At 55.9% G+C, this 27,855-nt stretch overlaps 1 protein-coding gene across 1 annotated transcript in view; it reads right to left on the bottom strand.

The window, feature by feature from the left end:
* FSTL4 (follistatin like 4) overlaps nucleotides 1–27,855 on the bottom strand; it is a 354,377-nt gene that overhangs the window by 35,693 nt on the left and 290,829 nt on the right. The window contains exons 7-8 of the mRNA XM_037050468.1: nucleotides 25,441–25,607; nucleotides 10,378–10,498 (exon numbers count right to left, since the gene is read on the bottom strand). Of these exons, the coding sequence (XP_036906363.1) occupies nucleotides 10,378–10,498; nucleotides 25,441–25,607 (288 nt within the window). The remainder of the gene's footprint in view (nucleotides 1–10,377; nucleotides 10,499–25,440; nucleotides 25,608–27,855) is intronic.

Below are 27,855 nucleotides of genomic sequence, written 5' to 3'. Positions count from 1 at the left end.
GCAGCAAGAGAGAGTTATCTACAAGGGAGCTCCTATAAGACTATCAGCTGATTTCACAACAGAAATTTTGTAGGCCAGGAGGGACTGACACAAAATATTAAAAGTGATGAAAAGTAAGGCCCTATAAGCAAGACTGCCCAGTAAGGCTATCAGTTAAAATTGAAGAAGAAATAAAGAGCTTCCCAGACAAGTAAAAGAAAAAAAAAATCTAAAGGAGTTCATTACCACCAAACCAGTGTTATAAGAAATGTTAAAAGGACTTCTTTAAGAAAGGAAAAAAAGATAACCATAGTTATAAAGAATAAAATGACAATAAATACATACCTTTCAATAATCGCTTTAAATGTAAATGGCTAAAATGCTCCAATCAAAAGACATAGGGTAGCTGAATGGATAAGAACACAAGACCCATATATATGCTGCCTCCAAGAGCTGCATCTCAGGATGAAAATTCCACACACTGGAAGTAAAGGGATGGAAAAGATATTCTGTGCAAATGGAAATAAAGGCTGGGGTAGTAATATTTGTATCAGACAAAATAGACCTTAAAACAAAGGTGATAATAAGAGACAGAGAAGTACTCTACATAATGCTAATCAATCCAGCAAGAGGACATAACACTCATAAACATTTATGCACCCAACACAGGAGCACCTAGATATGTAAAACCAATCCTGATGGACGTAAAGGGAGAGAGTGACAGTAAGACAATCCTCTTACTGGATTGATTGATTGATAGGGAACTTTAACACCCCATTGACACTGATGGATAGATCTTCCCGACAGAAAATTAGCAAGGAAACAATGGCCTTAAATGATACACTAGACCACGTGGATTTCATCGATATTTTCAGAGCATTTCACCCCAAAGCAGCAGAATATATATCATTTTTTAAGTGCACATGGAACATTTTCTAGGCTAGCCCACATGTTAGGGCACAAAACACATCTCAACAAACTTAAGAAGATTGAGATCATAGTAAGCATCTTCTGTGACCACAGTGGCATGAAACTAGCGATAAATCACAAGAAAAAAACCAAAAAACACACAACACACACAGGCTAAATAACATGTTACTAAACAATGAATGGGGTTAACAATGAGATCAAGGGAGGAAATCAAAGATACACTGAGACAAATGAAAATAAAAACACAACCACCTCAAATCTATGGGACACAGTGACAGCTGTCCAAAGAGGGAAATTCGTAGCATTATAGGCCTACCTCAGGGAACCAGAACAACATCAAGTAATCAATCTAATCTCACACTTAAAGGAACTAGGAAAAGAACAGCAAACAAAGCCTCAGGTGAGTGGAAGGAAGGAAATAATAAAGATCAGAGTGGGAATAAATGAAACAGAATCTAAAAAAGCAACACAATAGATCAATGAAACCAATGAAACAAGATCAACACGCCTTTAAGCAGACTCATCAAGAAAAAAAGAGAGAGGACCCAAATAAATAAAATCAGAAATGAAAGAGAAATGACAACTCTGCCTGCCGATTCTACTGTGGTCCCTGCCTCACAACCTGGAATGGCTCCAAGCCAACCTGAGGCCTGTCAACCAACCAGGTTTACTCAGCCTGCTGAGAGCACCATGACCCCTCCTGCAAGGGCACCCAACGCCTGTGTGTGGCACTGCCCCCTGCTGGTCAGGGCTCTACGCCCCAGACCTGGCCATCCATAAAGAGGTTCAGTTCCACCCATGAATGCTGCTGCTGGCTCTTTCCCTCCCCAAAGACTCAGTACTACTATTTTATTCCAGTTTGTATGGAACCCCAGAAATTTCAAGAGCAGACCAATTTTTCTGCTATACTGTTGCTGTTAACTTAAGGTATAATTTGTCAGAACACAAAAAAGAGCAAAGCGAAGCTTTCTCCTCCGCTGCTTCCAAGTGTGGCAGCTTCCTCATGGCTGTGGAGCTGCGCTCTCACACGGCATGGGGCCGTGTGGGTGTGTGGCGAGGGCTGTCTCGTCTGCCCCGGCCAGGAGCCCTGGGGGCACTAGACTGGAGCTCAGCCATCTTGTTTGGCTGTTTGCTATTAATGCCATGTCCTAAGAGCAGACTGCTCTGAGAAGGTGGCTGGACAGCGTGCACAAAATGTCACATGGATGGGTTAACCAAGGTGACTGAATCCAAAAAACAGGAGAGGACTGTAATCAATCATACGTACTGAATGTGAGAATCTCAACAAAATGAGCCACTTATAGGGAGACTTCAGAGTCTTGACATGAAGTCAGGAGGAGAATATCTAAATGCTGTTAAGGCGCACCGCCTCAGCTCTGCAGGAGGAATGTGTTCTGGATCCGCTCTGCAACTGGCGTAGGGCCCCTGGTCAGCGACCCCGATTTGAGCACCAAAAATCTGGTGAGAGGGCACAGCTCATGTCATGTGGTCTCATCACAAATAAAAGCACATGGAAAGGAAAAGCAAAGGGACCTGAGGGGACTTTGGAAGGTGACGGTGTTGCGGGTGTGTGCGTCTGTCCAAGCCCCTCACCTTGCGCGCATCAGCTGTGAGCTCTTCCTCATAGGTCAGTTACACCTCAGTTACACTTTCATTAAGAAAGCGCCGCCGACCCAAAAGCCACGCTGACTAGTTTCATAGGAGAATTCTTTGATGCATTTAAGGAATCGATAATTCCCGGAGCCTACCACATAAAAATGTTTCAAATTATGCCACGGAGTTTGTATAACCCGGGCACCAAAACCAGCCAGAAAACACAAAACACGACCACAGGCTAACTCACTAGGGCTGGACCCGCCAGACTCCTGAGTAAAGGATGAGCCCATTGCGTCTGGCACGGTGTCAAAGGAACAACCTGTGACCAAGTAGAGTATGTTTCAGCGGTGAGCTGTTAGGAAATCCGTAAGGAACCACGTCCAAAGTCAAAAGCAGTCAGCAAAGAAGGAACACTGGGTTCTCTTGTAAACACTGAAAGGGACTTTGAAAAAAACTCAAAATCCATTTCTTGAGGGAAAAACTTCAATAAAATAACCACAGAATATTTTCTTCCTGCAATGAAGAATATCTCCATAAAAAGAAGAAACGGCCCTGTTCTTTTCAGAACAGCAAGGCATTAAATTGGGTGGGGGGTTGGGAAGCGGAGGGGGGGTGGCAACACCACACGGGCCCTCCTTGCCCACAGAAGGCAAGGAGCGCGAGGCACAAATATTGAAACGATGGAGAAACACGATATTTTCCCTGGATGTGCTCCAGACAACGAACCAAACAGTGGTTAGGGTCAATAAGTGCATAAAGGGGCCAGCACTGAAACATACAAAATTAATAGCTTGCTTATAAACCGGCAGCAACCAGATAGGCTAAACGAAGAAAACGGGAAAATCCCACTGACGTCACAAAAAACACTTGAACAGCCGAGGAGACAGGTTCCTGGATCGGAAGGTTTACTGTTGTTCATAAATGACAAATTAAGCCGCCCGTTTAATCTCATTCCAATTAAAGTGAACAGGTGGGGTCCTGGTAGAACAATTCTAAAATTCATCCACAAGGGAAATCATAGGAAAACAGCTGAGGAAACCATGAAAGCCAAGAGTGACGGTCGTCATTTCCTGTACCGGGTACTACAAAGTGTGGCAGCACCAGAGGCTGCAACGCGGAGGTGTGTGGGGTTGTCCTGAGGGCTGAGGCCACTGCTCCCGTGGCCTGTGTCCTCCGGTCAGCAGGACTAAAGAGGGGGCCTCGCATGGCCACCTCCCAGTGCCCCTCCGCACTCTGGCCTGACCTCCGCCTGGGGGCGTCAGGACTCCCTCCCTCGGGCCCTGTGTCCAGGCTTGTGTGAGTCTCCACCAGAAGCCGAGCCCTCTGGCGCGTCCCATGCCCCCAGACCTGTGTGCCTTCTGGAGCTCACACTCCAGCCTCAGCAAACTGTCCTCCAACTCAAACCCTCCCACGACTGTTCCTTCTCGCTCAAGGAAGCCTGATGACCCGGCTTCTCATGCAGCCTCCAAAGCGCAGCGGGTACTCCCTCCTCCGGCCCCTGCCCTCACCCGCCACGGGGCTGGCTGGTGGCAGGTGTCGTCCTGGGTCCTCACCGCCGTGCCGCTGCAGACCATTCTCCTCCCCTTCTCCAGTTTGGGGTCTCACATCACGCCAGCCTCACACCCAGATCGCCCATCTCGTGCCCCTCCGGGATATGAGCACCGCTCTCTCACCCCCACCTCTGTTCCCCACCCTCTGCCGGATCTCCCCTCTCAGCCCATGAAATGCTGTTCATTTCCATCTTGGAAAAAAACAACAAAACCCACAACCTCTCTTTATCCCAACTTCTCCCCCCAACTCTGTCTCTTTTCTCTCCTTGAAAACACCCTGAAGTGTTGACCATCCTCGATGGCTCCATCTTCTGTCCTGATTCCCCTCTGAGCCAGTTCCGGGCAGGCTTTGCCCCACCACTGGAGAAACCACGCTGCGGAAACTGCTTGCCTCCAGGTCCTACGGCCCCAGAGCCCACCCTGACCGGTGGCCAGGCTCTGCCCTCATCCTCCCAGGCCTGTCCGAGCATGTGGCCCAGCTGACCACTCCTCCTCCCCGGGCCCCTGGCGTCACGCTCCTCATCATCCCAGCTTGGTGGCTTGTCCTTCTCTGTCTTCCTTGTTGACTTCCTCAGCTCTGTGGCTCCAAATGCTGCTGTGTTGGTCGTGGACATTCTCTGTCCTCACTCGCTCCTTCCTTATTGTCCCCTGGGCCACTGACTTTAATACCATCTACCCTACGAGGCATCTGAAATGTGCATCTCCAGCCAAGCCTCACCCTTTGGCCCCAGTCTTGGACACCCCGGAGCTGCACGCTCCTCCGCGTGCACCCTGTCCTCCGCCCCCTGCCCATTGGCAGAAGTGGCCCCTCCGCTCCGGTCACTCAGACCACGTCTTTCGGAGGCACCTTGGACTTTCCCACCAAGTTGACGCTGATGTGACGGTCCCAGTAAGGCCTTCTCTGCCGTCCCGAGATCCCACCTTGTATCTGACTTTCCTGCTCCCCTGAGGTTGTTAAAGTGTCTCCTCAATCCTCTCACCCTGGGACATGCACCATGGGGGCAGGGCTTTTGGTCTGTTTGCTGCCCTGTTTCTAGTGCTCAGCCTGGTGAGCGGCAGGTAAAGGAAACTCTGTAAATCTTTGTTGAATGAATGGAGGGATGTCAACACAGATCTGAAGGATAAGGAGGAGTTGGCAGCAACAGGGGGAGGGAAGAGCATTCTCAGCCAGGGAACAGATGGTGTGCGCGGCTGGGAGTCAAAAGGCCAGGCCTGTTGGGGGAACCCAGAGGCATTCACAGGGTTGGAGCATGGGTGGGGGGAGCGGGGCCCAGCACACACGTGTCTATAAGCGTGGGGTGCAGCCTCACAGGGTAGGACGCTGCTGTTGCCCCTCTGTGCCCCAGTGGCTCAAGCCGCCCCTGTTTTTCCTGAGGGGTTGGTGTGGGGGACCCTGAAGGGGCACGGTCAGGCTCACAGTGGAAGGGGCCCTGATGATGGTCCTCGGCACCCTGGGCCAGCTGCAGCCAGTGGGCCCCTGGTCTAGCCTGGAGAAAGCTCCCCGGGCCCTGACCTGACCGCTCACTACAGGGAAACTAGCACAAGGGGGTTAAACAGAAGGATTTCCCCACCACCTACCTGGGTGGGAGCTCACCTACTGCCTCCAGGACCAAACTGTCCCCTTCCTGAGTGCCACGGGGCAGGACAGGCTCCAGGGTGGCACAGGCCCAGGGCTCTGAGCAGCTCCTGTTCACGGCGGGCAGAAGCCACGCCTCCTCCTGGAGCCAGAGCTGCGGACCCGGCCCCTGCCAGGACAGGGGGGCATCGGGGCCCCGGTGCCCTACAACCCACTTGAACCCACTTCTTCTGTCAGAAGAAGTCCTGCACTTTTGTCTGGGGGTGGCAGGGAACAAGCAGCCCCCCGCCGGGGAGGCGGGGCGGGACCAGTTCTCTGATAGCCATGAGGCAAAGACCTGACTGGTTTTCTGTGGCCGGATCTGTCCCCTTCTTTCGTGGAACTTGATACTAAAAATTATTGGAAATGAATATGTCCTGGGTAAACACCTTCAGTTTTCTTTAACGTGTAAAACTTTCCCATGAAAACGTGTGAGTGACACAAAGCCCGTTTTCTTTGGGAAGCATCGGAGGCGGAAGTGGTATAAATGTGCCCTGAGTGAGAACTTGGCACGTTCACAAAAGCACCACGTGGGAGAAACGAACAGATTCAGGAGCTGATTGCTGTGTTTTGGGGGGATGAATCGCTCCTTGTCTGAACTGTGGGGAGGTCGAGGGTGTTTTTAATTTAACGGATTAATCATTTATGTCTGGAGCTCTTGCTCCTTCTGATGAAAGCAATGCGGGCGGCTTGCATGGCACTATAAATCATGTCAGCGTGGGGCCTCATCTCTGGGAGGCTCGGTCCATGGGGAAGTCACACGCGCAGCTGGAGAGGGCAGTGGTTTCCCGGGAGGGCTTCCTTCGCCGGCCTGGTCGGGGGAAGTCCCGCACGGAGAGGTTTCAGGAGACCGCAGCCCAGCCCATAGGGGAGGTCCTGCTCTTGTCACCAGGGAGTGGGGCAGCTTCAGGGAGAGGAGGTCTGCAGGTCTGTTTTTTATTCCTGGTTTGGCAAATTTCTAAAAGTCTTGACTTTCCGATCTGTATCATGAGGTGGGCGCTCTCTGAGGGGGCACCAGCTCAGACCACTTGTGTCTGCCAAGAGCAGTTACATACAGCTGAGACAGCCCTCAATCTTCCCCGAATCTATCCTGCCTTGGACTGTGAACTGTATCTGTGCCAGGCATTTTCCACATATGTCTCATCAGACTATAAGGCCGGAGGTGGCACTGTTAATTCTGATTTTTACAGGCGAGTTTATTTGCTTCAGCCTTCACTGCAAGGAAGTAACTGCACTGGGACTTGAACCCAGGCCTGTCTGGCTCAGTGTTCACGTCTTGACCCTCTGGCGGAGAGGTTGCCAGCTTGGGTCTGCCCTGCGCCCAGGATGGAAGAGCCCCCAGCCCGGCTCCCACTCCCAGACTATCTCTGTCTGTTGGGCTCACAGGCCCTCCATTAACTCCCCAGCACACCTGCTGTTCACGTGAATCTTCTGAGTACCACCTCGTCTCCTCCTCTCATCGTTTCTCCTTCCTGTCCCGCTCTGAGGAGACCCCAGCTGGAGTGCCAGACGTGGAACACAGCTCTCTGCCTGTGTGCCTGAGGCACTGCCTCAGAGTGAGCCCCAGGCCATCTGTCAGGCCAAGCTGGGACCAAAGGGGACTTCCAACCGCTCTGCTGGGCGACTTTGCTCAATTCTACCTGAGCTGCTCAGGGCCACCTTCTGAGCTTTGGATGTGTGCTTGAGCTGGATGGCAGAGAGGAGCACAGCCCACAGATGGATTTGTCACTGCATCTGTGCCCTTTCTTACAGGCTCCTTAGAAATGCAGCTTTCCTTCCGTCCTGCACTCCAACAGTGCCTTCTCAGCCTTTCCAGGGGCACCTGCCCGAAAATCACCCCCCCACACTGGGGCACCACACCATAGCCTGTGAAGCCCCAGAGCCTACCACCTCTGTAGGCACTCTGCAGTGACCCAGCCTCCTCGGCCTGCCTCCCGGGAACGTGAACTGTGTCGGGAGTCTGCACAGGGATCTGCTAAGCCCAACTGCAGCCGGAGGAGACTGAGCCACGTGGCTCAGCAGCGTCAGTCCTGCCGAGGGCAGGGGCTGGGCCTAAGAGTCGTTGTCACTGGTCCTTCCTCAGGTTCTTACAGGGCCAGCTGTTTCTAATCAGGTCTGAGCTCAGTGCTGGGACAGAGACACATAGTCAGGGGTCCCATCCCCTGTCCCCCACAGTGCGCAGCCCATGTAGCCGCACAGAACCTTCAGTTCTTCAGAGTGACCTTGCCCTTCATTCCAGCCAGCTTTCTTTAGTCCGACAGCACCACGACCCACTGGCCTCCTCTGACCAGGTCTCTCCACCTTTGTGCGTGCTGTACGGCCATGCCCTGAACCATTGAGCCCTCGGCACAACCAGGTCCTGGCCAGCATCAGACTATTGTAAAGGACAAACACCTTGACCTTGGTTGTGTTCCAGCCCCAGACCCGGGAAGGTGGACTGACCTGCCAATCACCTTCTTGCAAAGCCAGACAGCGTAACTCCATGCCTGACACCAGGGCTAGATGCGATGATCGACTGCCCTGCACCTGGACCCTGACTGGCAGGACAGCCCACGGCCCTGACTCCCTTAGTTGCCATGATTAATGATCCCTCCATGTAGCCCACCCCCTAGAAGCCCTCAGGAAGCCAGGTGTTAGAACCCTAGCTCACCCGTGTCTCCGGGCTTGGTGCTACTTCCTTCGATAAACCTTTACTTTCTTCTCTGCAAACTCCTGTGTGTGTCTTACCGGGCTCCGGCACACACAGACAAACGAACCCCTTCTGTTTGGTAACATCCGCAGCAGCTCCCCAGTGACCTGTGGGTGGACTGCTCCTGCATCCCACATCTGGATTCTCCAAGGGTGGCAACACCAGGCCCTGATGGTGAGGGTTGGGGGAGGCAGGGCTCAAGTGCCTCAGCTTTGTCTGGGCTTTGCTTCTGGATTCGCACTGGAATGAGGAACCAGCTCATCTGCATCATGAGCTCAGCCTCAGAATTCTGGGGGAGCTCGGGGCAGAAGGACCCTCCCTCCTGGCACTGCAGACTTGCCACTTCATGTATGGAGGCATTGAAGACCACAGAGTCTCCTTCGGAAGCCCCGGCCTCACCTGTACAGGCTCTCACCTGTGAGCAACAGGGCAGGTGGCTCCCCTCCCCTCCTCACAGCTTTGCTTTGGAGGGAATACAGGGGACAGAGCTCAAGCCCTCTCCTTGTGGGCTTGGTCCCTGTGTAGCATGGGTGGGACATGAAGGACCAAACTGAGGATCTGGATATGTGAGTTGATTTCCCTTTGCCAGGCTTGTCTGAGGACCCCAGGGCCCGGGGCGAACCACGTGGAGCTGTCTCGGAACCAAACAATCCCCAACATTGGACCATGCTGGGCACCCCTTGCCTGTTTTAGGCCAGAAGGCCCTCAGTATGCTGCAGAGCCCCTGCTGGGGGGGAGGCCCAGACACGGCCTGCCGGCTGCACATCCCTCGGCCTCTGAGCCCTGGCCTGGGCTGGCTCACCCCACGGCTGTTGTAACTAAGAACCTGTGGGTTATTCCTGGTGAAATCTAGACACTTCACTGTAGGCTTGGATTCAAGCCAGCAAGCACAGCCACAAAACCCAAAAGGATTAAGTATATCCCAGCTCAAGGGAAATACTAATAAAATACAGCTTAGCAAGTGTGAGTATAAAAACCCCTAAAACATCCTATAGGGTAAATGCACAGGCAAGCTGAGCTCTCCCAGTTGTCCTTAAATGGCTTGTCCCCGTGGATCCCAGAGGGAAGTGGAATTGAGCTTGTTTCTGACACCTTGCCTGCTTTATCTCCGAGCAGAAGCCCTGAGCACCAGCCGGGTCAGAGGCTGCAGGGCCGGCCACAGCTGCCACTCTCCGCTGACCACGAGCTGCTGCCCGGACCTGCTGGGCGACAGGAGCCACCCAGCTGGGGTTGGCTGAATGAGCCCAATTTCCCTGGGGTGCTGATCCACCCTAGCACCTCGGGGAGACCATGGCTTGTTGGTTCTGATGGCTGGCATGGCCAGGCGGGGAGTGCACAGTGCCGCCCCTGTGTCTAGAACACCACCTGTCAGTACTGCGACCCCAGGCAAGTGACCTTACCTGGAGACTCACCCATAACATGGGTTAGAATATGCCCACTGGGAGTGTTCATTTGACGTGGAAGCAGAGTATGGGCAGGGGCGGGTGCTCGGACACCGCAGGCTGTGGCACTTGTGGGTGCTGCCCCCAGAGTCCAGGCAGCTCGGGGCTGGGAGAGCTGGGAGCCTCGCAGGCCTGCTCAGGTGCCGTCTCGGCTGTGCCCTGAGTGAGCCTCTAGGTGAGGGAGATGGGAGCCAGCCTGTGGGAGGAAACTGCGCCTCCCGACCGGACAAGAGACCTGGGTCCACACTGCCTGGAAGTGGGGTGGGTTTCAGACAACGTGTGCATCTCACTGGAGCCCATGCCACACAGGGCAGCTCGCAAGGGCCCCCAAGCGCGACTGGCCCCAGTGACTCAGCCCTGCCCCAGATTTGGTGCCTTGGAGATGGCTTTGGTGAAGCCAGACATGGGAATTAGTTGGTGGACACTGCCCTTTCTCTACCGTGCCCCTCTGCTCATGACAGAGGTGGGGTGTTTGGGGCCAGGTATTTCGTTAAGCAGACAGAGGGGGCCTGTCTGTTCTGAGCAGAATTTGGGGGACGCTTTGAGGGGACGACATGCACGGAGCCATTTACTAACCATTCACCTGCAGGACGTGGGTCTGGAAGAGCTCCTCGTGGCCAGCGGCGTGGCAGGTGTAATTGCCCATGTGGACGGTGGTCACCTTGGTGATGTAGAGGGAGTCGTCCTCTCCGAAGTCCTGTGTGGGGCAAGGAAGACAGCGAGGTTGGCCTCTCAGTAGCTTGGGAAGGATCGCCCGGTCTCCCGGTTCCCAGGAAAACAGAAACTCCGCCGCTTTGGGAGGCTCCCTTCCTGCTGGTCCCCCTGCTCCACAGAGCTGCACCCTCGTCCTGTGGTGCTCGCCCCGACCCTGTGCACCCACTTACGGCCTCGTTCACCTCTGGAAGGCTGCACCTGAACACCTTTCCCCACAAGCCTCCCCTCAGGTTCTTTCTACCAGTTGGGTTCACCTGCCCTGCTGTTTATTGGCGGGTTTCCTGGGCTCTTGCCCACCTGTTCCAGGAGGGGGCCTCCTTTAGTGCAGGCAAACTTCTTAAAGGGCCAGACTGCAACTTCCTTTGGCTTTGTGGGCTACAGGGTTTTCAACTACTCGGCTCTACCTCATAGCATGCAAGTAGCCGTAATGACACATAAGTTAACCAGTGTCACTGCATGCCAAGGAAATTCTATTTAAAGAAAATAGGCAGCGGGATGGATTTGGCCTGTGGGCCAGAGTTTGCTCCCCACGGGTTTACACCCCACCTTGATACTGAAATAACTCCAGGCAGCTGGCAGCCATCTGGGTGACCCCCAGGAGGGGAAATAAGAGTCTGAGGACAATGGGGAACCGACCCCAGAGGGCAGGGCACTAAAGAGAGCCAAGAGGGCTGGGGTGTGTGTGTTGGGGGTGTTCCCTGGGAAACAGCCTGTAAGCCTCATCCCTCTGGCTTCGCAGCTCTGAGCATGGGCTCCTATTCAGTCAGTGTGGGCAGGAGGGGCTTTGGGCTGGTCAGAGGCCCCTGTGCGGACTGGGCATAAAGCACCCCCCGGGGCCTTTTGGTCAGCTGGGATGTCTCCAGCAGAACCACACAGTGTGGCCCCGTCCAGGCCTGACCGCAGACGTGCTGGGGGATGGGATCACCGCTGTTCCAGGGGTACCCTTCACCAGGCGTGGCATCTACCACGCATCTCTGAGGTGTGGGGCTCAGAGCTGAGGGGACAGGAGGGCATGGCTCCCAGGGCTGCACCATGCCAGCTGCGAGGTGACAGCCCCAGCGCTGGGACTCAGGGGGCTTGGATTGTAGCTTGAACTCCGTCACGGACCCAACATTCCCATATCCCCAGTGGTGCCTGCGCCTGGAAGTGGTGCCCTGCCTGCCTGCCTCCCGATGGGGTTGGGAGATATGGCAGGAGAGTGTCCATGAATACCGTTCCCATCACGGGGAGTGTGACAGGCATGGGGGCATTACTCTTGCCATTGTCAACTGAAGATGCAAAACTCCCCTTGACCACCTGGAGCCAACACCAAACCATTCCTCCTGCCACAGCCCCTGGCCTTTGTCCACAGGGGCAAGTGGGTGGCCGCAGAGGGGGAAAGGCCACCAGCCAGTGGGGCATGAGAGTTGTCCAACAACAGCTCCCGATCCTTGTTCTGTTCATGCTCTCGCTTCCCGAAACGCTGGCCTGTCTTGCTCACACTCCCGAGCCTGGCCGCAAGCCTCACGAGCCCTTTAAAGATGCTTTCTGTCCAATTCATGAGCCCAGTGAGGGGGTGTGGGCTCAGAGAGAGGCCTGGGTCAGGGAGGGTGGAGAGGACACAAGCAGCCTGCATTCAGGGGCGAAGGACCCAACAGCGCCCCCAGTGGGGGGAACTCTGGGAGAGGGCTGCAGGGATCCTGTGAGTTTCCTCTGAAAACCGCTCTGAGCTAAAAACCCCACTCCTCTCCCTCTGGGGAAGCGTCAATAATAAAAGTAAAATACCAGACTGCTGATTTGTCCTGTGTCATAACAGAGTCATAAAAGTTCATACCTGAGTTGCTTATGAAAGGTGATGGTTAATCAGTTCTGGGGCCGACACGTTTCTAGTCTATTGCCTGGGTCAGAAACCTAAGTCTGGAGGAAAACATATGTTGCTGGAGTTCCAGTGGCAGGGTCGCATCTGGAAAGAGCGCTGGGAAGCGGGGTGCAGCCCCCACCTTGGGAGCCCCCAACACCACCTCATGTGGTGGGCTCCAGGGCAGACTCCGTCCCATAGAGCAGCCCCCAAGCTGCACCCTGGGAGGCTGGGGCCAGAGCCACAGGCCTTCATTCCCCTTCCCCACTGCCTTCCTGAGCCCTGTGCCCACAGCACTTCCTCCAGGTGGGCCCTCGGTGCCCCCCTGCTTGTGGTCAGGGCCGTGGGGGTTGTGGGGTCACAGGACCACAGCATTGCTGGGCTGAGAAGCGCCCAGGGCCGAGGTTCCCCCAGAGTGGTTGAGAGAGATGTCACAGTCGGTGAGAGCCAATTCTGTGCAGGAGACTGACGCACGAGGCCTCGTTTATCCCCCAGACCCCCCTGACAGTGAGACTGATCAAAAGCCCCGTCCTGCCTCTCCTTCAGAGTCTGACCTCCCCTCACCACCTCCACAGCTACCCCTGGGGCCAAGGTGCTGCCTTCCCTCCTGGGGGGCAGCAGCCAGACCTCACCCCTCCTCGCCCAGAGCCACAGCCTAGAGGGTCTGCAGGGGCCGTCGGCCTGTCCCCTCTCCCAGCCCTACGCCTTCCACTTGCCCTTGTCATTCCACTGCAGCACAGGGGCCCCTCGCTGTTGCGCCAGCGTGCCCTCCTCCCCAGAGGTCTGTCTGGCTTGCTCCCCTCCTTCAAGTCTGCTCAAATGCCATCCGCCACCCAGCACCCCCACCTTCCTTCCTGCTCTATTTCTCTGCCTGGTGCTGACTACCATTTAGCACACTGTTCTCTGGGTTTGCCTCTCTTGCAGTCTCTCTCCCCCCGTGGGCACGAGAGCTCCAGGGGCGGGCAGGGCTCTGAGCCAGCTGCTCACCGCTGTATCTGCAGCAACCGGCCTGGGACCCAGCACCGCAGAGCGACTGGGCGAGGCTTGGGCAGGGATTCCTGTAGGAACGATCTTCTGGCTCTTTGGGTTTGACCACTGAGGCTCCCGCCTCTTGCATTCCTGTCCACACAAATGTCGCCAGTCACATGGGTCGCAGCGAGGTGACGGTTGAGTGCAGCCCCACCCTGCCTCCCCCTCCGCGCTGCCTCCCTCGGGCCAGGGCACACTGACACTCGGACCAGAAGGCAGAGATGGGAGAGCCCCAGCCCGTAGGCTCATCCCAGACTCCACGCGTGACCTGGTACTTGGTGAGTCCCTAACACAGTCATTTATCTCTGTGTCCATGTTCCCTCACCGCTCCCTGAGGCAGAGCCGCCACCCTGAGGTGCTCACTGGGCCTCTTCAAGGAGGCGTGGGGCTGTGGGGTGCATCCCGGCTCCACTTGGAGCCCCCCACTTGTTACCAGCCCATGAGTCTGGCTCGGGGGAGAACCTGGCTCCGTAATAAAATAATGTCTCCAGGCTAAAATAATAGGCATCACGCAATTACAGAACAAAGTGCATATTGTTTTCTGGAACATGAATACTGGCTACAGAAATCAAATTTACCTCATTGAATGTGAGAAAATTACTTTAAAAATTGATTTATAAGAAGCTACGTGAAACTAAGGCTGCAATCCTTCCGCTCGTGAACGCTTTCTGAGGTCTGTCAGAGCGCTGCCATCAGGGCTTGATTGCCTCTCCGTGATTGTCTTTTTATGGATGGCTTTCCCCCCAGTTCTGGTGCATGGAAATGCATTAGCAGCATCGAGGCTCCTTGCAGCCGTAAACAGATGCCCGCACAGACCATTCTGTTGCTGATGCTCATCCATCTCCGGGAAGGGGACGATTTTACTTAAAGACGTGGTTTTTGCCTCTCAAAAAGTTATATTCTAAGTACCTGCCCTTAATAAAGAAAGCAATTCAATGAGACTTAAGTATTAAACTGTATTTAAGCAGAGGCGAGATGAAGGATGTTGCCATAGTGACACAGGGGTGGCAGGTCCAAGTCACGTGACAACGAGCCCTCAGGGCCGAGGATGTGGTGACACGTGTCTAACACGGGGACTTCAGCGTGACTTCGTAGTTTGGCGTAAGGATTCTGCCAGTGCTACAAGATAAAACTCAGTTTGGAAACGTTTGTTCAGAGCTTTTCCAGCTCCGCCCTTCTCCTTGGGCAGGAGGGAGTGCGGGGGGCTCTTTGCCTCCATCTGGTTCCATTCTGGCCCTGGAATCTGACTGACCTCAGCTTCCTGCCTGCGCCAACACTTCAAACTGAGTGACACCCGGTGCCGCGGTGACAGCCGGCCTGCAGACGGGTCTGCCTGTGTTCTCACAGGCACCTGTGTCTGTTCTCCGGACCAGGCGTGGCCCAGATGCACCATCAGTGGGCACACTCGGGAGACCTGAGCGTGCACATGCACACTCGTTCAAGTCCCTACCCTCTATAGCCGGACACACCAGGGTCACTTCTTCCAGCCCCTCGGAGGAACATGGACCTGCCACTCTGCCAGGACCTGCAGAACCAGTCCTCTTGCTCACGGTCCTCTCAGAAAAGGCCCTGCAACTTGAAGAGATCCCTAAGAGGCTGCCGAGCCCCAGGCAGGGCTGTACGGACACTCACTCTCAGGGCATCTGTCCCCCTCCCCAGTTCCAGGTCCAAGAGAGGGCGCCAGAGGGCAGAGCAGGCCTGCAGGGGTGCTCCCGGCTCACCCGGGGGTGCAGGGAGGGTGTGGTCAGTCTCCCCCACGGCTGAGCATCAGCGGGGAGGCACGTTCTCTCTCGGTCCCCACTGTGTGGCGGGGCCAGTGCACCGGAGCTGCTCAGCTAGTGTTTGCGGAGTGGATGGGGGTGTGTGGGCCGGCTGTGCTGTCTCGGGGGGAGGCCTGCAGGGAAGTGCGGAGAAGAAGCAACACCACCTAGAGGGAGGCCGGGTCTGTGTCCTCAGCCACGGGGAGAGGATGTCCAGGCTTCAGGCGTCCTGCGTCACAGAAGTGCCCGGGCCTTTGCTGACCTGGGAGCTTTTGCCACGGGACAGACCTGGGCCAAGCAGTGTCAGTTCTGCCCCCCTGGGGGCTGACACCAGAGGTCAGCCACATGGGTAGGACTCGAAACTGACCTCTAATGAAACTCTGGACACCAGGCTCTTTAGTTTTCCTGGTCGGCAGGACGCTGTGTGTATTGTCACATGTCCACACTGGGGAAATAAGTAACGTGCCCACGACTCCATGGGCAGGGACAGTGTCAGCTTACATGTGGACCCCACTGGATTCTGCCCCAGGGGCTCTCCCCTTGGCAGTTTTAATCTGTAGTCTCTCCCTGTACTCAACCGTCACCGTGGCTGTGATAGCTCTGGAGGGTTCTGCAAGTCCTTCTGGCAAATGACTCAGTCTACAGGTAGTTTGGGGAACTCTCCACACCTGTCACTGACGTCAGAGTGACAGTTGTCTGGCATGGACCACTGTCTCCAACTGTGTAGCTGGTGCCCAGACTCAAACAGGGGTGTCCGCCCGTTGTGTGGGTGCTGAGGGTCTGACCCGGGGACAGACCTGAGTGTCTGAGTAGCTGTCATCAGAGACACCGCTCTGAGCCCTTGGCTGGTGCTCAGAGGCCAGAGGGTGGACGCCTCTCCACTGGCTGGGAAGCCAGAGTGGTGGGCGGGGAGTGGCAGCGTGTGGGGTCCTCTGGTGAGTGGCAGGCCTGAGTCCTGAACAGGGCTTAGGATCTCTAGCCAATCAGCCCCTGAGGGGCCAGCTTGGAGGCGGGGCAAAGTGCACCGTGCCCTCAGAGAGGTCTGGACCTCAAACTCCAGGTTGGGAGGGCTGTACTTTGGGCCAGCTCTGACTGCAGCCCCTCTCTCCATGAGACAGCCCACTGCCATTCATGCTGTCCTTGAAACACTCCGGGGAGGATTAATGAAATGTCCTTCCATAGCTCCTTTCGGGGCCGGGAAGGCTTGCAATTAGGACGTTTCTCCTGAGAGGGTGTTTAAAACTCTTCCACGCTGTTGGAGGGAGTGTAACTTAGTGCAGGCTTTTTTGAGAGAGATATGGCAACATCCATCAAAACCCAAAACGTGCCCCCGCTAGAATGCAGTCACTCTGCTTCTAAGAACTTCTCTTACTGACCTCCTCTGCAAATGCGTGAAGAGGTGTGTGTGGGGACAGTGCTGTCTGCAGTAGATAAAGCCAGAAAGCAGGCGGGATGTGGGTGCCCCTGTGTGGGGCTGGGGAGGGCAGCCGGGCATGGCCGGCGCTTGCTGTGGCTGGGGGCTCTGCATGGGGGTCTGGGAGCTGGGTCACAGCTTTCCTGAGGGGCCTGCACCTTTGAGACGGGGCCAGAAGTGGTCACTGAGCTCACGGAAAGCCTTGAGGCCAGTGACAGAGGGGAAAGAGGTGACCTGAAGGGGGCCACTGAGAAAGCAAAGGCTGGCGGGGGGCGGGGCAGGACTGGGAGGGGCAGAGTGGCCCCCACCAGTCTCAGGGGCTCGTGTGCCGTGCCGGGGCCTGGCCCCGCCCCTCGGGGCTCTGGCCATTACCGCCAGTGGTTCGAACCCACCCAAAGCTCTAGGGAACCAGAACTTCATTGGCAACCAGGGTGTTCGACACCAGCCAGAGAGAATGGGCCACAGCCTTTGCATGTTTCCAGCACAGTTTTCCCAGACTTTAAAACAAAATGTACCCAAGCGTTTAATGAGATTATTTTAATGCGGAGCCCACCGCCGCTGTCGGTGGTGGTGCAGCTGTCCACGCTGATCAAACGCCTCTCATCTTTCCGCAGTGGGCTCATGACTGGTTCACATAAAGACAATAAAGATTAAATGAGTCATGAGCTCCTAAATCATTCTCTTTTGGTCTTTTTAATAATTCACTTGCAAAGAAGAGCTGGCTGAGAGCATATGCTTCATTAGAGTTGTTTGTTCCTGGTTTTACACCATTTAGGCATGGGGGGAAAAGTGCGCCTTTTAACACATCCTTCAAACACTGTCTCACGCACTTCCTTCTAATGGGTTTTGTTTTTCTGCTTTTATCACTGTACTCCGCCTGCTGACATTTGAAAGCCCCCAGAAAGCGAGATTGAGGGAAAGGAAAACTAAAACCCAACAAAAGAGTGGCTCTTTCAAGTTATTTGAAATATACTGGGTTTGTTGTAGGCTTTTTTTTAAAAAGAAGAATACAATAGAAAAATGTTTCCTCTCCCTGAGAATATCCCAGACAAACAATCCGGTGCACAGGTCGTGGCCTCTGCCCCCCTCCCCTGCCAGAGCAGACGCCAGGGGCCTTCGGGGCCGGCCCCAGAGCGAGGCCCTGGCAGTGCTGGGGCCTGAGGGTCGTGTCCCAAGAGTAAGGAACACAGAGGGCCCTGGTGGGGTCAGCTGGAGGCCCCAGCAGATTCCCGGACCCTGTGAGTTACCTAAGCCCACGGCGAGGGTCCAATGAGATGGGGGTCCAATGAGATGCCTCCTGTGCACCAGGCAGCACCGCCCTGGCCCCTGGGGATGTGGGAGCTGCCAGTTCTAGTGATCGAAACAGCAGCGTTAACACGGGCAAGGATCCAGCAGCTCGGCTGTGCTCGTGACTTTGGGGATGTCCTCTCCCCGCTTCTGCTCCCCTCATGGGCAGGTCCCCTGTCCCTGAGGGCCATAAGGGACAGTGAAGGAGACAGTTATGAGGGGAGGGCAGGTGACATTGTTCAGGCAAGATGTGCTGCTGGGTTTGGGGATAGTTTGCTTCATCCTGGGCGGCTACGTGTGGTCCGGATACAGGGCTGGGGCCTAGAATGGGTTGCGTGTTCAGTTTTGGTGGGAGGTGAGGCACCTGCCCCCCAGCCCCTCAGCCTCCAGAACACCTAGGATGGAGGCCGGGGTAGGGTGGGAGCCTGTAGACTGGCCTCTGAGATGGGCCCCACCTCGGGGTCCACAGCTTGGCTTGGAGCCCTCAGGAGAAAGTTAGGGCGCGGTGGTCCAGGTGAAAAGGTGAGGTGCCTGGCTTATTGGCAAGACCCCCTTGTGTGACGGCCCCCTGCCCCCCAAGTGCCCTCCTTATCATGGGCTGTCTGTTCTCAAGGCTGAGAGACCCCTCGGAGGCTAATCCAGTTAGTTGGTCCCCCTTCTGCTTGGGCACCTGCAGTAACAGGCGTTCCACCACCTCCTGAGGCAGCGGCAGTGTGCTTCCTGAGGGTGGCTCACCCCTGGGGGCTCTGGTTGGGGCCCCTGGGACAGACAGCCCTTCCCCTATGAGACATTGATTGTCTGAGCAGAGCAGGGCTGCCGTAGGGCAGCTGGCCACGGGCCGCAGTGGGAGGGCATGTGGGGTGCGGGCCCGCTCCTGTCAGACATAGGCTCAGACACCGCCCCCCGCCCCAAGAGCAGCCTCGGCTAGGGCTCAAGACCACAGGTGGAGCTCAGGGCGCTGCCATGGCCTTGTCCCCTCACCCCACCACCCCCGACTTGGCTTCTGAGGACGGGCAGCGGGTCATGGGTCCTGGAAGCCTAAGATGAGGGGCCTCGGGGCCAGGTCAGGTGCCACCTAGACCCATAACTGTGTCAGGAAAGAAACCTGCAGGCCCTAGCTGGGGTGCTCGGTTGGTTGGTGAGTTTGATCCCTGGTCAGGGCACATACAAGAATCAACCAAGGAATGCATCAATAAATGGAACAACAAATTGATGTTTCTCTCTCTCTCTCTCTTCCCCTGACCCAAAACCAATACATTAAAAAATAAACCCATCAGCAATTGGCCAGGAAGTAAATGACTCTCAGGCAGCCTTTGTTAGCCTCGGCATAGGTGTGGGAGCAACGCTACTGACTCCTGACAAAACACACAGAAAGTGAAATCGGGGACTTCTGCCAAGATGGAGGTGTAGGTGGAAACACTGTGCCTTCTCCCACAACCAAGTTTGAATACAACAAAGGTTTAGTAAACAAAGACGCAGACAAAGAACAGAAAATTGAACTATACGGAAGTCTGACAACCATGAACCGTTCAACCAGGACCAGTAAGAGGGGCGGAGCCAGCAGCAGAGCAGAGTCGGGCAGGAAGGATCCCCCAACCCAGGTGCCCAGGCAGCCAGGGTAGCATCGGGCGGACCCAGCCAGTGAGGGCTCGGGGTGGCAGGCGGACCTCGGTCATGCACTCGTGTGCAGATAAACCAGCAGAGGAGTGAGCAGTGAGACGGACCACGCAGGCCCCAGCATCGAACCCAGTGAGGGCGTAAGGCAGCGGGCTGACTGTGGATGCACATTCGCGCGCAGTGGGACGGACTGCGCGGCCCCAGCGGCGGGAGGCAGCAGAGGGGACCACCATTGCTTTCCTTTGACCCCCGCCCCCCCGCCACATACAGTGTCACAACCCAGCGACTGAGTTGCCCCACCCTGGTGAACACCCAGGGCTCCATTCCTCATATGTAATAGGCACGAACAGACCAAAATATGGCTCAAGAACCCAAAGCCCCAGAGCCGATAACTCTAAGCGACCAAGAAATAGCAAACCTCTCAGATGCACAGTTCAAAACACTGGTGATCAGGATGCTCACAGAACTGGTTGATTTTAGTCACAAATTAGAGGAACATATGAAGGCTAAACTCATTGAAATGAAGGGAAATGCACAGGAAACCAATAGTGATGGAAAGGAAACTGGGACTCAAATCAAGGGGGTGGACCAGAAGGAAGGAAGAAATGACCAAACAGAAAAAGTGAAGTTACAAGAATTCAAAAAAATGAGGAGAGGCTTAGGAACCTCCAGGATATCTTTAAATGTTTCAACATCTGAATTATAGGGGTACCAGAAGGGGAAAAGAAACAGCCACGAGTGGAAAACTTATTTGAACAAATAATAAAGGAGAACTTCCCCAATCTGGCAAAGGAAATAGACTTCCAGGAAATTCAGGAAACTTAGAGAGTCCCAAACAAGTTGGACCCAAGAAGGAACACACCAAGGCACATCATAATTACATTAGCCAAGATTAAAATGAAGGAGAGAATCCTAGAAGCAGCAAGAGATAAGGGGACAGTCACCTACAAAGGAGTACCCATCAGACTGTCAGCGGATTTCTCAAAAGAGACCTTACAGGCAAGAAGGGGCTGGAAAGAAGTATTCCAAGTCATGAAATCCAAAGACCTACAGCCAAGATTGCTTTATCCAGCAAAACTTTCATTTAGAATGGAAGGACAGATAAAGTGCTTCTCAGATAAGGTCAAGTTCAAGGAGTTCATCATCACCAAGCCCTTATTATATGAAATGTTAAAAGGACTTATCTAAGAAAAAGAAGATGAAAAATATGAACAGTGAAAGGACAGCAAACTCACAGTTATTAACGACCACACCTAAAACAAAAGCAAACCAAGAGGACGGCTAGATCAGGAGCAGAACCAAAGAAATGAAGAACACATGGAGGGTTAGCAACAGGAGTGGGAGGAGGAGAAGGGGGGAGAAGGTACAGAAAATAAGTAGCATAGAAGGTAGGTAAAAAATAGATAGGGGGAGGGAAACAATAGGGGAAATATAGAATCTAAAGAACTTGAGACACATTAGGTCATAAACTAAAGGGGAGAATGGTGGGGGAGGGGGTGTGCAGGGTGGAGGGGAATGAAGGGGGGGAATAGAACAACTGTAATGGTATAATCAATAAAATGTATTTTAAAAAACACACAGGAGGAGACCTCACAGCCTGGGACCCCCGCCAGGACCCTCGGGGCACTCCTGGCGGGGCACTCTGAGGCTGCTCTGTGTGGGGTGGGGGTGTTTTTCCAGGTGCAGCTGAGGCAAGGGTCCCTCATGCCAGCTGGCCTCCTGCAAAGGGGTGGGAGGCTCAGGCATCCTCAAGAGGCACACCAGGTCCTTGCTGAACTCCTCGGCAGTCTGAGGAGGTGAAGGCGCCGAGGCTCGAACCATGGCAGAGTGCGCTTGGAGGTGACCTTGTGCAGGAGCTCCAGACGGCCTGGGGCACTGTCCCACTCTGAAGGTGCCTTTGGGCAACTTACTGGGGAGGGAGGCCCCCAACTCTCCTCCCTCCTCCTCCCTCTGAGCACCAGCAGGGCTCCCCTCATTTCTGGGTCCCATTTATTTGGGGTCCCCCTTGCATGCATGTCTCATCCTAGGCTGGAAAGGGCTCAGGACGTCCACAGAACAAGCGTCCAACCTCGTCACTCCTCAGGTAAATGTCTATGGACCCACTGCCCACAAGGAACAGCCAAGGGCCTTCATGTTAACCCTCGAGGCCTGGCCCCAGCCTGTCACTCCAGACCCTCCCCTCACTTATTCCTGTCCCCTGAGCCTGGTCAGAGCCTCTCCTCCTCCGGCCCCCAGAACTGGCTCCCTCCTTGCAGCGTGGGGCCTGCTGCGTCTTGCTGTGATTTTACTTCTGTGGGTGCCTCGGGGCGGCCACCCCGGCCCCGGCTGAGACTGTGCGATGCTCTGGCGCGGGCCTGGGACCCACGGGCATGCAGTAACCAAGCCCACAGATGACCCCTGACGGGCAGCATCCGGAAGGCCACACACACAGGGGGCGACTCCCGAACGCTCCTGACAGCGACCTGGCTGCCTGGGGAATCTGCGAGGCGCCTTCTCGCTCGGCTTCGGGTGAGGGGCTACATTTACTTTCTAATCAAATATTATTCTGATGCTCGAGGCATCCTTGACGTTTGCAAGTCAGAAAAGTTTAATTACATGTGTCATTAGGATGGCATTCTGCAGAGGCTCTGTGACTGGATTCATTAACTGAACGCTTAACAGATAAGACAAGACAAATTAATATTTTGTTGCTCATGAAAGCATCTCATTAAGAGAGCAGCGAAAAAGTGATTAATATTTTGTTGCCAATCAAGATGTCTCCCACGGATGACAAAGCGGGGAGGCCCACACCTCTCGTGTTCGCCCAGCTCTTGGCTCAGCTCCCCGCCCTGGCTTTTGTGGGCTGATCCACTTCCTGGTCTGTGTGGTGTTTCCGAAGTTGCTAATTACTGGCCGGGGAGAGTATTCCACATGTGACTGTGGCAGGGGGCCAGGTCCTGGCAGCCGACCCATCTCTGCCTCTGCCCCAGCAGGGCTGCCTTCCTGGGCTGTTTTCCCCTGACCAATCTCGCTTCGGAAATGCCCCTTGAATCTGCCCCTTGAAGGAGGACTTGTCTGTCCCCCTCCACAGCTGACTTCTCCCCAGGGCTGCTGTCCTCACTGTCCCCAGAGGGGGCTGCCACTCACGAACACCTGCTACGTGCTGGGCCCTGAGCTAGGCTTGGGACACACCTCCGGCCTGGAAATGCGCCTTCAAGGAGGACACCCTCACCCCCGTTTCCCCACAGGCTCAGAGAAGCCACACTGTGCAGCCCCAGGCTGCTCTGGACCTGCAGGCGGTGGCTGGTCATCTCTGTCTCCCTGCATGAATCGGGGCTGATGTGGATGGGCAGCTGGGGCAGCCAGGGTCACGGCTGCCTGTCTTGGGAGCCTCGGGTGGCTGCTGGCTGCCTGCCTGTTGGGGACTCAGGGTGCACGGTGTTGTCTGGCAGCAGCAGTGACAATGACAATGATAACAGCAATGGGAGTGGTGGCAGTTACACGGAACACTTATGCTAAGAGTGTCACATGTATCCATATGCATTTTCTCACTCAGTCTTTGCTCTAACCCTACGAGGCAAGAACTGTTATTCATCCCCATTCCCCAGAGGGCAAAACTGAGGCTTAGAGAGGCCAGGCGTCTTTTCCAAGGGTAGTTGAGCACAACTAGGAAGAGCAGAGCTGAGACTTAAACCCAGGTGCCCGTGACTCCCGGGGCAGTGCCCCGCACTCACAGGCTGTGCTGCCTCCCTCCATTTCCTAAGGCAGGGGAGCCACGTGTGCCTGCCACATGGACATGTGTGTAGAGACCTGTGTTGTGTGTTGTGTTTGTGTCGTGAGGTTGCACGCATCGCTTGAGGACCCCCATGGGGCTGGCGCTGCCCCACACCTGTGCGTCGGGGTTTCTCAGAAGCACAGAGCCCTGCCGACCTGTGGGCTGCTGGCTGACCACGAGCAGCAGGTACTTCATGGGAGGGAACGCGAGGCCATTAATTTCCAGCTGCACCCACAATTACCCAAATTGCTAACCTTGCAGCGCAGACTGAAAATGCAATCGAGTCGGTGCTGGAGGCACATTTGAGGGAGGGGAAAAACACCCCAAGTAATTTAATTAACTGGTGGCAAGTGCATTAGGAGGAGAGCTGCCTCTGCCTTTATTCCCAGGGTCTTTAAATGGAGCGTCGAGCTGGGCCCGTGGATGTTTCGATGGACGCAGGCCATTCCTGCCACCACTGGCCAAACAGTTGGAGGCTGACACCCCACACTGAGAGCTTTTGCACACACCAGTGTGCACCCCAACACACACCTGCAGCCCCAGTCTTTGCAAACAGAACACTGCCGTTCCTTGCGAAGATCCCAGACATGCCCTGGGCATCTTAGACCCAGAAGACTCGGCCCCTCTGGCACCTGTCCATCTGTCTGGCACCTGAGGGCTTAAGTTAGTGCTGACATTCACAGATGGAAAGGTACGGCCAGCGCTCACCACAGCAGGCAGATTACCAGGAAACGTCAGGCCCAGTGTGACGAGGGTGGGGGAAGGGCACTCCTGCCAGCTCCGCCCAGGGTGGAACCCCAGGGGCCCCTCTTTCTGTCTGCTTCCTGAGCAATCTCCAGGGTGCAGCCAAAAGGGCTTACAGAGGAGCAGAGTCCCAACTCCGGGGGTTGCTGCAGAATTGCATGCGGGCCTCTCCCCAGAAAGCAGTTTCAGACTTGGGGGGGATCGGGTAGGTCACGGGGTTCAGCAGCCCTGCTGTGGTGGCCGCCTTGTTTGCTGTGCTGCTGCTGCTGTGTGGGCTTGCCTGTCTCTGGGGGGCGGAAAGGGGTGCAGCCAGCTCCCTGTCTCCTGGTGGCTCACTTCCTTGCAGAGCAGGGCTGATGGCTGCAATGGTGTTCCAGCTAAGGGGCTCCATTTGGTCTTTTTGGGGGGGTGCACCCTGGCCCTTAGTGCTATCCAACTCATGGGGTCGCACGGTCCAGGCCAGCTCCCTCTGCCCCAGCATCTCCCCCGGCACCTTAGCCCTGTGAACAGGGGCTGACCACTCAGTCCACAGAACCCTCTCTGGTCCCCCCGCCCCGCCACAGAGTCAGCTGGCCTGACCCAAGCAAGGAGACCAGGGCTGCCCCCCATCACCCTGAAAACTGTGGTCCTGTCACTCTAGCTGCTGGCCTGGCAGCACCCTCCATGGTGACATCATTCATTCTTCTCATGTGAGCTTCTGGGAAGCTGCCCCACCCCCTTGGGCCAAACCAGAGCCAATAACTACTCTCGAGTTAGTCCCTGTTTCCCTCGAGTCTAACAGCAGGGAGCTGCTGCCGAGGTTGCTTTGCTAATAGACTAGTCCGCCGAGGATCGGCCGTTCAAGGAACGGCTCAAAGTGCTAGACGCAGTGTGGGTGGCGCTGGGACCCCAGCCCCTCAGCCTGTCGGCCAGGTTAGGCTGTGCGAGCTCAGGGGCTCTCCCACCCAACTCATCACACCCCCACGCCCCCTCCCCACCCCACAAACAAGGCCCCAACCAGCCCAGCAGCTGGCCTCTGCCCTCCACAGGGAGTCCCCTTCCCCTGCGTCCAGCTGTCTACATCCTGACCCACTTTAGGTCCGGAATCTTCCCCCCAGCAAAGACCTCACCCAGATGTTCTCCCAGCTGCGGAGCTTTCCTGCCTGGTCTTGTTTTCTGTCGGCCTGTGGTTCCTCCTTCTGAGTGGTGGGCTCGACACACAGCCTCCTCCTCTCATCTCATACTCATGCCCACCTCCTGGCCTTCATCACTGCTTCCACCAGTACAAGGACCGCCCTGCCCCTCGCCTCCCCCGTTCACTTTCTCCTGGGCCTTGGCTGGTGGGCATGCAGCCCCCATCCACCCTGCCTCTCCGTGTGGCGGGACTTGGGCTTTCTGGTACCTCCAGGTGTCAGGCCAGGTTGAAAGGCACCGAATGTGGGATGTCAAAAGAAGGCCCTTGGGCCCTGCCTGCCTCCACCACAGCAGGGCAGGGGTTACTCACGTTGATGTCTTCCAAATCCAGAAAGTTCAGGGTGAGCCCGTTGCGCTTCCAGACGATGGGTGGCCGCAGGTCCCCGCGGACAGCACACGTCAGCACCGTGCTCAGCCCCACAGTCACCGTGGCCACACTGACCCTCTCCTCGGGGGCAAGGCTGAGCTGGACCACCTCTGCAGGGGAAAGGAGAAGGAGAGGGTGGTCAGGGGCAGGCCCAGGGAAGGAGCCTCTGCTCCAAGAGAAAGGGCCACGAGGATGGCCTGCAGGGCGGGGCCCCGGGTGGCTTCACGGCAATGGAAAGTCGTCCCCCTGTGCTGACGAAATGCACAGCTGGACTTGTCTTCTGTGGGAGGAGCCCCAGCTCACATAAAATGACCGAGGGCCGCTGTGAGTCAAAGTGGGTCAGGAACTACCGCCAGTGGAGAGGGCTGTGGGTCTGTGGGTGGAGCCATGAATGGGGGCTGCACCCCGTGGGCCCCCACACAGAGGCCAGGGGTGCAGCACCCATCCTGCGCTCCCCGGCCTCAGGCCTCACAACGCCTGGGCTGGGTGAGGAGCGGTCAAGGTCCGTTGGCTGGGCCCGCGGCCTTCTCTTCCATCTGGGGGCAATTGAAAGGTCGCACTGTCCGAAGTCTGGGGAATGGACCAGCTGACCTCTGTAGGTTTATTTCTGTATGAAGATTCTCTGAACTTGGATTTGGATTTCTGCTCGGCAACCATGGGCGGTAGCCTTTAAATCACGGTAGTCTTCCTTCACTTTTTGAAGTGCGCTTCAGGCCACGTGAATTACTAATCCTCGTCATTTCACACTTGACAATGGGCCCAGAGACTGATCATTCTTCCGGCAGTCAGAAGGGTCTAACACGTTTTCCTCCTGCCACAGGCTTTCTGAAATTCTTGGGATTTATCAAAAAATTAATCAGACTCAGATGTTCAAATGCCAACAAGGGATCAGGCTTGGAGGAAGGGTCACCAGCCCACTGGGCAGACCGCCTCTCCCAGATCTACAACTCAGGGCTGGGGGCAGCAGCCAGAGGTGGCAGGTGCGGGGGGGGGGGTGGGGTGGGGTGGGGAGGAGGGGCCGGCCCCGGCGGGGAAGGGCCGGTCCCGGGCGGCCTGTGTTTCTTTCCAGGCCTGGGTGAGCCTGACAGGTGTGGAGCGAGGCGGAGAGGTGGGGACCGAGCCCTGCGACTCTGACGGACACTTCTGAGCTGTGATCAGGCCGGACACCTGATCTCGCCCCCTCCTGCCCGTGTGTGTGGGAGAGGGAGAAGGAAGGGGAGCAAAGACGGCTCCAGGTGCGATGCTCTGCAAAGCAGACACAGTCAGGTGGGATCCTGGGGACTAGAGCCCTCCCCACTCCACAGTCGTTCAGTGGCCCTGCCCTGGGTTCATGAAGAGGAACGAGGTATATACTAGGTGCTTAATCAGTGCTTGTTGGATGGATGGATGGATGCAAAATGGAGGAAAGGGACATAAAGAAGGAAAGGAGCCAGCAGGCCAACAGAGAGGGGACAACTGCACACACAGGACAAACGTGACGAGCCACATGGGGGAAGAAGAGCACCCGCCACACGCCGATATGGGCGCACCGGCACACCATTTTAGGAACAAAGCAGTGTGTTTCACGTTCCCTCTCCAATCACGCTCCGCCTGCCGCCCTCCTACCTCCGAGTCACGAGGCTTACTGCTCAGGGTGGGGAAGGCGCGAGCCCACTCTAGACTCGGCTTTGGAGAGGCAGAGGGCAGCGAGACAGAGAGATGAGAAGCATCTGCTGTGATCGTGTAGTTCCCGCTGTGCTGTGCTGGCCCTTAGGACTCAGAACCCAGATTCTCCCCAAGTAGAGACGAGGTACCTCCCACTCACGGGATAAACCATGAGGCTCCCAGCTCTAGGGAAGAAAGAAGGGGTCTGGAATACCCACTCCTCATCCCAGGGCATTGTGGGAAGCATAAGGGAGATAGTGGGAAAGGCAAAGAGTGTGCCTGTTAGTGTGGAGGTGAGAGGAACCAAGGAGGGGGTTCTAGGAGGAGGCGCCCCCTATACAGGGCGTGACAGAGCCAGGGCCTGGGACTATCTGCCAGAGTCCCCTCAGCTCCTGGGTGGCCAGGAGGGGCCCAGGGGTCCTTGCCCGTATGCTGGCTGGGCTGTGAGGCGCTCTGTACCTCTGCACCTGAGGACTGCATTGGATGGCCAGGTCTGGGCCCCAAGGCAATGACCTGCAGACCTGTAGACCCCCAGGGGTGCATAGTGCCAGTGGGGGCTGTGGGAGGCTGAACCAAGGGGGAACCTCGGACTCTAGACTCCACCAGGCTGAGAGCACAGCCAGGGCTGACCTGTGGCAGAGCAGCCAGGGAGAGGCGGGGTGGGGCGTCCAGCCCCTGGATGGCAAGGCCCCACCCCCACCCCTCTCTAGCTGC

The sequence above is a fragment of the Sturnira hondurensis genome, unplaced genomic scaffold (genome assembly GCF_014824575.4).
Source record: "Sturnira hondurensis isolate 20B ecotype Veracruz unplaced genomic scaffold, ASM1482457v3 Scaffold0006805, whole genome shotgun sequence".
NCBI lineage: Eukaryota > Metazoa > Chordata > Mammalia > Chiroptera > Phyllostomidae > Sturnira > Sturnira hondurensis.
This window is presented reverse-complemented; position numbering and strand designations above follow the sequence as displayed.